Source organism: Chrysochloris asiatica, unplaced genomic scaffold, assembly GCF_000296735.1.
Source record: "Chrysochloris asiatica unplaced genomic scaffold, ChrAsi1.0 scaffold00096, whole genome shotgun sequence".
Classification (NCBI taxonomy): Eukaryota; Metazoa; Chordata; class Mammalia; order Afrosoricida; family Chrysochloridae; genus Chrysochloris; species Chrysochloris asiatica.
In genome coordinates, this window is record NW_006408614.1 from 4,182,192 (window position 1) to 4,194,561 (window position 12,370).

At 51.8% G+C, this 12,370-nt stretch overlaps 1 protein-coding gene across 1 annotated transcript; it reads left to right on the plus strand.

Moving 5' to 3' along the window:
• The first annotated feature begins 9,310 nt into the window (after window positions 1-9,310).
• ALPI (alkaline phosphatase, intestinal) lies at window positions 9,311-11,988 on the plus strand. Its single transcript, XM_006866803.1, has 11 exons — window positions 9,311-9,380; window positions 9,459-9,575; window positions 9,675-9,790; window positions 9,930-10,104; window positions 10,183-10,355; window positions 10,520-10,645; window positions 10,725-10,797; window positions 10,880-11,014; window positions 11,098-11,289; window positions 11,476-11,589; window positions 11,669-11,988. Exons 1-11 carry the CDS (start codon window positions 9,311-9,313, stop codon window positions 11,986-11,988), a joined length of 1,611 nt encoding a protein of 536 aa, XP_006866865.1.
• Window positions 11,989-12,370: the final 382 nt, after the last annotated feature.

A 12,370-nucleotide genomic window follows, 5' to 3' on the forward strand; every position in this document is an offset into this window, starting at 1 on the left:
TCTAGTTAGGTGGTAGTGGTTGTTCTCAGATGCCATCGAGTCAGTACTTACTCATGGAGACCCTATGCACAACAGAACAAAACACTGTCCAGTCCTGGGCCAACCTCACAATTGTTGCCACGCTTGAGCCCATTGATGCTGCCACTTTGCCAATCCATCTCACTGGGGGTCTTCCTCTTTTTATCTCACCCTCCACCTTATCAAACATGATATCCTTCTCCAGTGACTGGTCCCCCCTGACAATATGTCCGAAGTTTGGCCATCCTGGCCTCCAAGGAGCACGCTGGTTGTACTTCTTCCAAAACAGATCTGTTGGTTCTTTTGGCAGCCCATGGCACTTTCAATATTCTCCTCCAACACCATAACTCAAAACTGTTGATTCTTCTACGGTCTTCCTTATTCACGATCCAGATTTCGCATCCATATCAGGTTATTGAAATTATCATGGCTTGGGTCAAGCGCACCTTAGTCTTCAAGCTGACATCTTTGCTTTTCAACACTTTAAAAAGGTCTTGTGTAGTAGATTTGCCTAATGCAATAAATACATCGTCTGATCTCTTGACTGCTGCTTCCGTGAGTGTTGATAGTTGATCCAAGAAGAATGAAGTCCTTGACAACTTCAATCTTTTCTCCATTGATAAGAATGTTGTTTATTGGTCCAGTGATAAGGATTTTTGTTTTCTTTACATTGAGATGCAATCCATACCGAAGGCTGTGCTCTTTGATCTTCATCCTTAATCCTTAGTCCCACTTTACCCCTAAATCTCACCTTAATACCACCTTAATCCTACCTTGTTAATAACTCACTCCAAAATGGAACCATGATCACAGGCATGTTGTTGTTGTTAAGTGTAACAAAGCTGGTTCTGACCCATAGCGACCCTGTATAAGGTTTTCAAGGCTCTAAATCTTTGTGGAAGAAGAAAGTCTCATCTTTCTCTTATGGAGCGGCTGGTGGGCTTGAACTGCTGACCCTGTGATTAGTAGTCCAGGGCTTATCTTACAGAGACACTGCATCCCCTAACCACAGTCATGGTGGTGGTGGGGGTGCCATTAAGTCAGTGCTGACTCACAGAGACCCTGTACAGAGTTTCCAAGGCTATAAAGCTTTAAGGGAGCAGAAAGTCTCATCTACCAGAAAACTGGTAGATTTGAACTGCTGACCTTTAGGTTAGCAGCTCAATGTGTAATCACTACACTACAAGGCTGGGATTTACAAATCATCACACAATGGAAGAATGTGGCCAGAAGGTCATATTAATTATGATTACCTAATTAACAGTGCTGCAATGGCTACTCAACAGCTTGTATCTTTTCTTCTGTTTATAAACATTTGGGCTGTTTCCAGTTTGCGGCCATTGAAGAATGCTGCTTTGAGCATGTTGGTTCGTAATCCTGGTGCGCATGTGTCACAGTTTCTCGAGAGTATTTCCAGGAGCAGAGCTGCTGCATCTTGTGGGCCTGCGTCCTGTCTGAGCACCTGTTTCCCCCACCCCCGTCCTTTCACTTGTAGTTGGCTCGTCTATGTTGGGTCTTGTAGTTTTGGGCCAACCTGGTGGACTCTAATACTATCCCATGTAGTTTATTTTGTAATTGACTTAACTTTTTTTTTTCTTTTAATTATAATTTGTGTGAAACTTTACAGATCAAATCGGCTTTCCATTCAATTCACACACGTTTTGTTTTGTGCCCTTGACTGCAATCTTCACAGTGTAACCATGCTCCTGTTTCCCTCTCCCCTCTCCCTGCCTTCTGAACTTTGTCTCTGGGCAAATGCTGCCCTGTTGGCCTCACATGGTTGAGTGTTCTAGGAAGAATGTCCCTTCCCGGTGCTACTGTTCACCTTACAGAACTGTCTATTGTTTGACTGAAAGTTGAGTCAGGGGCTGGGTTCATTCCAGGTTTGAAAGGTGACTGAGGACCATCGCCTCAGGGGTTCCACTAGTCTCTGTCTGACCAGTTACCTGGGTCCTGTTTATCTTGACTTTTGTTCCACATTTTTCTCCCACTCCCTTCAGGAATTCCTAATGTGACCTCTTTCCGAGCAGTTGGGAGTAGGAGTCAGGCACCAGCTAGTCCTTCTCGTCTGTGTCAGGGTGGTGGAGGCCGGGGCTTGTGTGGTCTGTCAGTCCTTTTAGACTAACTGTTTCCATGTGTCTTTGATTTTCTTCACCATTCTATGCTCCTAGTTGGACATCTCCACATGCTTACTAACCTTCTGGATTTCACCTTGTAGGAAGAACCTTCCAGGTAGGAAGATAGGGGAGTTTGGAGACAGGACCGGAAGTGCTGGTGGAGCCGCACGTCTACCACAGAGAAGGAGGAAATTGGGACGAAACCAGCAAGGAAGGTGGAGCCTGTCTCTTTGGCTGAGGCACGGAGAGGCCAGCTCTTGAGGGTCAGAGTGCGGAAAGTGCCTCAGAGTATCCAAAGTCCCTCTCCCACAACAGTCCCGCCCTTTCTCTCCCAGGATTCTCCCACCTCCCTCTCTGCCTGAGCTCTGCTCTCCTTCAGCGGTATCTTGAAAGCAGACCCTTAAAGCCTCTCTCACCCCCGGACCCCAGTCAGGCCCAAAGCCCAACCCGGCTCCGGTCCTGCACCCTGGTATGGGAATGAGGCTAGGTTCCTCTCCAGCCTGGATGTGCCCAGCCTTACTTCTGGCTCGTTTCTCAAGAGGACCTCACACAAGGAGGGTCCAGGTTGCACCTTGGACCTTGGACTCTGCCTTTGTCCTTGGGGTTCCCTTCACCCTCAACACCACCCACCAGCACCTCAGCCCGTAAGACCCAGCCTCCCCCTGGAAGTGCCCAGTCCAGGGGCCCTCATTGTTGGCTTAGGACCACATCTGGGAAAACAATTGGATTTACACACCTATTCCTTCTAGATAAGAGCCCCTCCTAATAGGGTCTGACCTGGCCCCTGGGCCTCTGTGGTCTTCACTGTCATCATCCTCTTTAAGTAACAAAGTAGCTGCCCAGCGCCCCCTCTTCCTGAGGCCTCTCTGGAGAGCCTGCCCAGCCCCCAGTGAATGAGAATCCATCCTCAGCCTCTCCTGAGGCTTCCTAGCCGCTGGGTGTCACAGACTCCCTCTACTAACCAGCCCCTTCTGAGGTTCCCATCCCAGGACGCTGGCAGTGTGTGGCACCCAGGCGCCAGGAGTTAGCAAATGCTTGTTGCTAGTGTCCTGGTCTTCTGAGACCATGCCTTTGAGACTGAAGATTGTGCTTCCTGACCTGCATCCCTTCTTGAGGGGGAGGACTGTCAAGATACCCATTGGTGCCGTGGTTTTGGTTCTGCTTTTGTGAGACACCCCACCCCTCTGAGATTCGAAGGGCAGGCACTGGGAACAGATGGTAGGGGCTAACCCAGCACTGCCCTGCCTTTGGGGGCTAAGTGGGTAATGGAGGAGACCATGTGGGAGAGACAAGCCCAGAACAACTGTCCCCAGAGAACAGGCTCCAGAAGGCTGCTGTCCCCTTGCCCGAGGTAGCAGGGAGCCATTACCCACAGTGCACTGAGAGCCTGCTGCCAAGAGCGCTATGGTCCCTGGGTCCCCGCATGGAAGGGGGTAGACTAATCTGCATGTCATCTCAGCCAGGCAGCTCAGGTGAGCCCAGGTGGCTCCGACTGCACAGGTGGCTAATACAAGACTGAGACACCACCCAAGGCTGGTAAGACTGTGGAGAAACTGGGCCACTCCTACATTGCTGGTGAGGACTTGCAATAGTTTCTACCACGTTGGAAAACGGCTCAGCAGTCTCTTTGAAACTATATGTGCACTTATCCCAGCAAAACCTGAATGATTTCGTGGATATTCATAACAGCCTGGCTACAAAAGTCAAAAACTGTAATCAGCCCACAAAGGACCTACAACAGGTGATTAGTCAAACACGCTCCATCCACAGTCAAACATGGTCCACCCACACCATGGAACACAAGTCTGCACTTCAGAGGAACCTGCTACTGAAACATGCAATGCCCTTGATAGGTCTCCCGGTCGCACATTCAACTACTAACCTAGAGGTTAGCAGTTTGAACCCATCCAGTAGCACTTCGAAAGAAAGCCCTGGTGATCTGCTTCTGAGAAATTTACAGCCAAGAAAACTCTGTGGAACAGTTCTAATCCACAACACACAGAGGCACCATGAGTTGGTTAAAAGCCAATCCCAAAAAGTTACAAACAGTATGATTCCATTTAAATTACATGCCAGGATAAGTCAAAAAGTATTGCTACAAAATCATAAACACCTTTATTAAATAAAAATATCAAAATGTGAAGCCTTCGTTTCTAGATACTGACTCCACCTAGGTCTAGACACATCTGAAGCAGAGTGCCCATCTTTCTAACCTTTCCTGCAAAGAATTCCACATTCTTTAATTGACACGTCAAAATGGTAGTTTTGACCTCCCCAAGGGACTCAAATCATGTTCCTTGTAAGCGTTCTACGAAACAAAAAGAAGTCTGAATGGAGGAAGATCAAAGCTGTAAGGTGGATGGGGTAAGATTTCCCAACAAAATTCTTACAGGACAGCCTCAAAAACGAGCAAATGCATTGTCCTTAATAGAATTTAAAAAAAAAAGAAAAGAAAAGAATCCTGGTGTGGCGCTAGGGAACAAAACATTGGCCCACAAGGTCGGTTTAAACCACAACATCGGCGGTTCAAACTCACCAGTCACTTCTTGGTCGGGTAGCAATGAATCAGAACCAGCTTGATGGCACTCAACAACAATAGAAAAAAATTTTCCTCAAGGCAATATCAATTTTATTAAAACTTCTTCTAATAAGCTTCCATGATTGTCCTGTGTCCTTTGAGAAAAACCTACCAAGCCCCTTGGGAATCCCAAAAGGTTAGGCATAAAACCTATTTCCTGTGTGGACCTCCCTGCTTTGAATGGAACTGGCCCAGTGATCCCTGCAGAAGCTGCTGTCTCTGAAGACTAACACAGTGTGTTACCGAGAGAAAGTCTTGGTGACATTGGGCTGCTAACCACAAAGTCAGCAGTTCGAGTCCACCAGGCACTCCTCGGGAGAAAGATAAGGCTTTCTGTCTCCATAAAGATGTACAGCCTCAAAAACCCAATAAGGGGTCATTATGAGTCAGGATTGACTCCACAGCAGGCACGCTACTACCACCATTACTGAACAAACTTGTCTGCAGCCATCCACTGACTGCAGAAACGTGTCTACAACACGTTTTGTTTGGAATAAACTGGTGCACGTATGAATTGGAACCCTAGTAGCAATACTTTTTGACTCACCCGCGTATTTGAAGTGACAGCATTCTAGAACCGGAAGACGGGATATGGTTATCTGGGAAGGGTGTGGGTGTGGTTATAAAGATTAACACAGGGATCTTTGCTGTGTTGGAGTTATCTCTTAATTTGACTGGGAAATGTTCTCAGTTATCGACATATGTGATAATGTTGAATAAAACTGAGTAATTCAGTCCTGGTGTGGCGTTGAAGGGTAGGCGCAGGACTATAAGGTTGACTGCATCTAAAACCAGGGAAATCCCCACAGACATGTGAATAAGATCTGGGGGTTGCATAACAGGAGGAACTGAGCAAAGGGTATAAAGGAGACATCTGGAATGTTTCTTTTTTACAAACGAGGCAATTTATTCACCCCGCATCATTTGTTCTAATGTTTCTTGTTGGCAGCTGCCACCTGTCCGGGCGATTCTGTCCAGATCTCTCTGTCCCTGAGGTGTCAGTTTGCGGCTGCCATCTTGGTCCTTCTCCACCATTTTGAGCCCCTCTAGGGCTTGGAGGACCCGGCAGGCCACATACTTGGTACCTCAGCTGAAGTGGCTGGACATGATGCCTTTTATCTGCCACCCCCCGTAGATCTTGGTCATGGAACTGACCCCAGCTCCACCCCGAAGGTCCAAGTGCCATGCTGTGGACGCAGCTCGTGCATAGAACCAGTTCTCATCATAGGGAGCACGTTCTTTATGCTTGGCCAGCTTGACAGTGTCTACCCATTCAGGGACTTTTAGCTTCCCAGAACTTTCTCTTTTTTTTCAATGTTTTATTGTGAATTACATGATAGTTTACATGGGGGAACTTTAGTTTTACATTCATTCCATCGTATATCATCTCATTGCCATGGTTCCAATCCCCTCCATGCATCATCAACCAACCAAAGGGTATATCCCAGAAACCCGCCCCCTACACTTCCCCCTCCTCCCCCCAGTTTTTGGCCCACAGTCCCTGTCCCTCTCTGGGTCCAAAGTCCCCAGTCACTTCATCACTCCGCGTCATCATCTCTGCCTCCATCTCAGGCATCTCTGTTTCTCTGGGTAGGGTCCCGCTCTCGGCTCTTCTCCATTGATGGTCCCAGAGGTCTCCGCTCCTATCCTGGAGATTTAATCACTCCCTTCCTTGTTACAAAACTTCTACCTTTGCATTTCCAACCCTCATAATCCGTCCTGATAAGCATTATTCACTACACTATCACGAGTTACCCATCTGTATCTCCTTTCATCAGTTCCGCCCAGACGGATTGAATAGTACCCACTGGAGATTCTGCCTTCCACCATGCTCCCTAGCACTAGGTTCCCTCTTGAAAGCTTGTAAGCCAGTCACTTCTTGCCTTTGTAGTCCCCCCTCTCCATTTGAGTATCCAATGTCCAAGCTGCCCTTCTCTGTCCACTCTGGGGGGGGGGGGCTGTGAATGTTTGTTCCCTCTTTTGAGTTGCTACTCCATAAGTATAGGTCAAGTTCATCAGACTGTATCAGCTCACTCTTTTTTTTCCCCTCTTCTTTCCTCTCCTGGTTGAGCTCCAATCATCCAGTTATACGATCCAGGTCACATGGATATCATTTGCAAGTGTGGGCGCTCCTGTGCATATGTCCTCTCTTCCCGTTAGCCGGCAGCTCCACTCTCCTCTCGAGTCCTCCAAGGCCACGCCACTGACTCTGGGCCCAAGAGTCCCCAGGTCTCTTCACAATGCTTGCCAGCCGGGTCCCCAACTGGGTCCACAGAAGTCCACTGAACATTGTAGGGCTTAGCTTGCCGCTTCATTGCTGCTTTTACCCACTTCCACCCATCGGTGATGTGTTTGGTCACCAATCAGAGCATGCGTTTCCATTGAGTCTTAGTCTTGGAAGGGGGTTTGCATTGAGAGGACCTGGCCACTTGCCTTGATGTTTCCTAGGGAAGCAATTTGTTTGTTCTTGTAGTAACAGCCCATCTGCCTCCATTTTTCCTGCAGGTCTTTCTTTCAAGAGGTATCCTTTATTCTTCTAGCCACTCCAGGCTGGTCTGCTCATCCTTTCAAGTGGAGATTTCTCATCTCTGAAGATCTGGATGTGGTTCCAGTTTCTACCTATAATTTTATGTATTGCAAAGACTCTGCAAGAAGCCTCGTTCACTGGGTACGCTGTAGCCCCATTTTAGGTATTCCAATCAGTCATAGGCAGAAGACGGACTTACAAGCCTTCTAGTGTGGTGTTTCTGACTATTCCTTTCTCTCCCTCTCCAGTGTCTACTCTGTCTGCCCGGCCCGGGAAGCGCCGTCTTTTCTCCTTCCCAGACCTTTTGAGGAAGGCTGCGAGGACTCTGAAGAACTCCTGTTGTTTCACGTCTTTTACAGTAACTCCAGGCACTGTGCGGCCTCCGCGCTGCCAGCCAGGGGACAGGGCATCTGTAATGTTTCTTACAATGACAGTTTCAAAGAAGTGTGTTCAGAACCGTTAATCTATGGCCTGGTAACAAAGAACCAGCTCCACTGAAGTTGGTGAGAGCCAGAACTCCACAGGACAGCCTGGTTTTTCCGGGTCTGGCAAGTTTGCTGCCTTTGACAGGGTGAACAGTCTTAGCACCTTTCGGTCGCTCTCTGAATGGAAAATGTCACAGTTGTTCTTCTCAGACTGGCTTTTGAAGGTGTTCCTGTCATTAATTAGGAACCTGCCTGGCAGTTCGTCCCCTCTGAACTTTACCCAAGCATTCCGCTAACTCATCAAGATGCCGGTGGCAGCCAGAGATATGGGGGCCACTAGCAAGGCGGGGCTTTCTCGGGAGGCGATCCTTTCTCTGAGGTCTGAGGTAGGCAGCAGCAGTGTGGTAGGAGGGCCAGGAAGACCCGAGGGCATGCTGGGAGTAGCTAGAGCTCAGGTGGTATGGTAGATTTCAGTGGGCAGGGTTTGGAGGAATGCTTCTGGATCCAGCCTGGGTGTCTAGGAAGGTTTTAGCTCGTTAACAGATGGAATAGCCTACAGGAGGAGAGACTTAGCCTTGGGCTCCACCTGAGGGCCCAGGCCTGCCGGACCCCTAGAGTCAATTCCACTGAGTGGAACACTACCCTAAACCACAGCGTTCCTGAGGCTAACCACCTCATCTTTCTCCTATGGAGTGGCTGGTGGGTTCAAACCACTGACCCTTTGGTTAGTAGCCAAGCACTTAACCACTACCACCAAGACTGCAAACACAAGACCAAAAAACCAAACCCTTTGCAGTTGCATCTAGAAACACCCCTATAGGGTCTAGAAGACCTGCTCTAAAGGGTTTCCAAGGCTTTAAACGCTTGACCTCAAGATCGGTTTGAACTGCAAGGTCAGCGGTTCAAACTCACAAGCGACTCCTCAGAAACCCTATACAGGGTCGCTATGAGTTGGAACCGATTCCATGGTGCTTAACAACAACAATAAATCTTTATGGCAGCAGGCTGCCTCATGTGGCGTACACCAGCCCCATCGTCTTCCACAGAAAAGGAACTAAGTTACTGGGTGGGCCCTCCAGTCCAGCCCCTGCCCTACCAGGCCACGTGAAGCTTGGTGAGCAGTCGAGTAGATAGTAGGGTAGGCCAGGACATCTGCTTCCCATGCCTCCTGGGCTCAGGGCCTCAGGGAGCCAACCCAGCACCCTCAGCCCACATAGCATACCTTGCACCCATCCTGCCCGCAGCAGGCACCAGGGAAATCTGAGTAGATAAGGTGAATGAGGAGACCACACATCCCAGAATCCAACCTCACTCCCGTGTACCCAACAAACCCCTGCCCAGCCACACCACACCATGGCTACAAGGCTCAGCTGGACCTCCCCAAAGCTTCTACATTACCCCCAAGAGATTCTGGACCCACCTTGTGAGGTTTGGCTCTGCCTTTTTTAGGAGCCACAGCCCAGGTCAGTTCAGCCCTGGGGCAGAAGGTCACAGGGTAGGGGCGGGGACAGGATGACTGGGACACTGGGAGTGACATGGAGCCTTTAACAGCCAGGGCCAAAGTTCTCCCTTCACAGGAACCGAGACGCTGGTACCGCTGTCTCGGAGAATCCGAGTCTCTGGGACCCACCACCCCTCAACAAACATGCAGGGCACTTGGATGCCACTGCTGCTGCTGGTCCTGAAACTTCAACTCGTACTTGGCATCATCCCAGGTAAAAAGACCCCCAACCCACCCCAGTAAACAGAGCTCTGCCCCAGGCTGACCCGGCCTCTGCTCTCCCCTTGACCAGCTGAGGAGGAAGATCCAGCCTTCTGGAACCGGCAGGCAGTCCAGGCCCTGAATGCCGCCAAGAACCTGCAGCCAATCCACACAGCCGCCAAGAACCTCATTCTCTTCCTGGGGGACGGTAAGTGCAAGGTCTGCCCACCTGAAACCCCCACGGCCCTGGCACCCCAAGCCGACAGAGGCCCTGGGGGCTCAAGTTTGACAGCTCTTGCTCCTTCAGGCATGGGGCTGCCCACGGTGACAGCCACTCGGATTCTAAAAGGGCAACTGAATGGCAAGCTGGGACCTGAGACACCCCTGGCCATGGACCACTTCCCGTACGTGGCTCTGTCCAAGGTAAGGACAGGCAGGAGGCCCCAGAGCATGGGCTGGGCTTGAATTAGAGGCTGGAGGATAAGGGGGATGGGCATGGGTCCAGGAGTCTGGGTCATAGTCTATGTCTCAGAGCTTGAGCTGAAGGCACCTCTGTCCCCAGACATACAACGTGGACAGGCAGGTACCAGACAGTGCAGGCACAGCTACAGCCTACCTGTGTGGGGTCAAAGGTAACTACGAGACCATCGGCCTGAATGCAGCTGCCCGCTTAAACCAATGCAACACGACCCATGGCAACGAGGTCATCTCTGTGCTAAGCCGGGCCAAGAAAGCAGGTGTGTTGAGAGGAATGGTTTACAGGGACAGGGGTACCCTTGGAGCCTGTTGCCTGCTCTGACCTCTGCTACCCTCAGGAAAGTCTGTGGGAGTGGTGACCACCACCCGGGTGCAGCATGCCTCACCGGCTGGCACATACGCACACGTGGCAAACCGGGACTGGTACTCCGATGCCGACATGCCTGCCGAGGCGCTGAATGAGGGTTGCCAGGACATTGCTTCTCAGCTCATCTCCAACACTGAGATTGACGTGAGGACATGTGGGCAGACGGGGTGACAGTCAGCAGCCTGAGCTTTGGGCCTGATGGAAGGCTTGAGACAGCTGGGAACAAGCTACTCCCCAAGAGATCTGGGGATGAGGGAGGGTCAGACAGACTTCAAGCCCACCTTACCCCATTCTCTAATTCATTCTAGGTGATCCTGGGCGGAGGCCGCAAGTACATGTTCCCCAAGGGAATCGCAGACCCTGAGTACCCACACTTGAATGGAGTCAGGCTGGATGGCCGGAACCTGGTCCAGGAGTGGTTAGACAAGTACCAGGTAACAAGACCAGCGGGGATGTGGCAGGGAGGATTGGGGGTCTCAGGGCTGGAGGCTGAGACTGGGCCTGTCCTTCCAGGGTGCCCGCTACGTGTGGAATCGCACAGCACTCATCCAGGCCTCCTCGGACCCCTCAGTGACACACCTCATGGGTAACGTTGCCACAGCCACCCTCCCCCACACCTTCCTACCCGTGACCAGCTGACCAACCCCCATGGCTGCCTTTCCCCACAGGCCTGTTTGAACCTGGAGACACAAAGTATGATGTAAATCGAGACCCCGCCCAGGACCCTTCTCTGCTGGAAATGACTGAGGCAGCCCTTCGCATGCTGAGCAGGAATCCCCAGGGCTTCTTCCTCTTCGTGGAAGGTGAGGAGGGGTTTGAGGGAGCAGCAGGCTGGGCGGCTCAGGGACAAACTGGAGGTCACCCATCTCCCCCTGGCCTGCCACAGGGGGCCGCATCGACCATGGTCACCACGATGGCACGGCATACTTGGCACTGACTGAAGCCGTCATGTTCGACACCACCATTGACAGGGTGGGACAGCTCACCAACGAAAAGGATACATTGACCATCGTCACCGCGGACCACTCCCACGTCTTCTCTTTTGGAGGCTACACAAAACGAGGGACCTCTATCTTTGGTATGTCCGGGCGATTGTCAGATATTCGTTAGTAAATCTCACTGGGCCTCAGTTTCTTCATCCACTTAAGGGGCACAGTAGTGGACCTGGCCTTGTAAGGCCCTTGTGAATAGGTAGGAAGCGCTGGCACACAGATGGACCCCAGCTGTGGTCAGTGCCATCCAAGGCCTCCACTTGTTCACTCAGGACTGGCAAACAGTAAGGCCGCGGACGGCAAGACCTACACCTCCATCCTGTATGGCAACGGGCCAGGTTACGTCGGCAACGTTTCCCGACCGGAAGTCACGGAAGACATTAGCAGTGAGTGGTGGGGACCGCGTGGGGTCGCCGGGGGTCGCAGGGAGGGAAGGTCGCTCTGACCTCTCGCACCTCCCGCCAGAGAGTCCCTCGTACATGCAGCAGACGGCAGTGCCCCTGAAGTCGGAGACGCACGGAGGCGAGGACGTGGCGGTGTTCGCGCGCGGCCCGCAGGCGCACCTGGTGCACGGCGTCCAGGAAGAGACCTTTGTGGCGCACATCTTGGCCTTCGCCGCCTGCCTCGAGCCCTACACAGACTGCGACCTGGAGCCGCCCGCCGGCACCACCCACCCCACAGCCCCGGTTCCCACCACGGCCGCCGCGCTCCCCACCCCGCCGCTCTCCTGGCTGCTGCTGGCGGGGGCGCTGCTGCTAAGGTTGTTCTTAGAGCCCGCCCCTTGACCGCCCACTGGCTTCTGTGCCCATCCCCATGTCGTCCAGTCTCCGCTTCCCCAAGGTCCTGTGCCCACATCCGGTGTCTCCACATCAGCCCCCACTTCCCCAGGGACCCCGGGTCCCAACGGCCTTCCAAGCCACCCCCAAAAAATGCCCCATTCAGCTGCTACCCCCGGTAGGCGGGTCTTCCAGGACCAAAGGGGTTAGGCGACAGGTTTAGTGGTAACATTCTTGCAACATCCATGGTCCCAACCCCCAGGGTTGCCCCAGAACTCCCTGCTCCCCCGTGCACAATGCAGTCCCGGGCTCCCCGGCAGAGGAAGCAGGCAAATACTGACCCAAGACACGGTCTGCCCAGAGTCCTCAGCGGTCTCGGGCCTTCTGTCCT

Bases quoted from the DNA above. Each gene is read 5' to 3' on its own strand.
- ALPI (XM_006866803.1), top strand. From the start codon at position 9,311: ATGCAGGGCACTTGGATGCCACTGCTGCTGCTGGTCCTGAAACTTCAA. The intron at 9,381-9,458 runs GTAAAAAGACCC...CCCCTTGACCAG, and splicing joins CGTACTTGGCATCATCCCAG to CTGAGGAGGAAGATCCAGCC. The intron at 10,105-10,182 runs GTGTGTTGAGAG...TGCTACCCTCAG, and splicing joins AAGCCGGGCCAAGAAAGCAG to GAAAGTCTGTGGGAGTGGTG.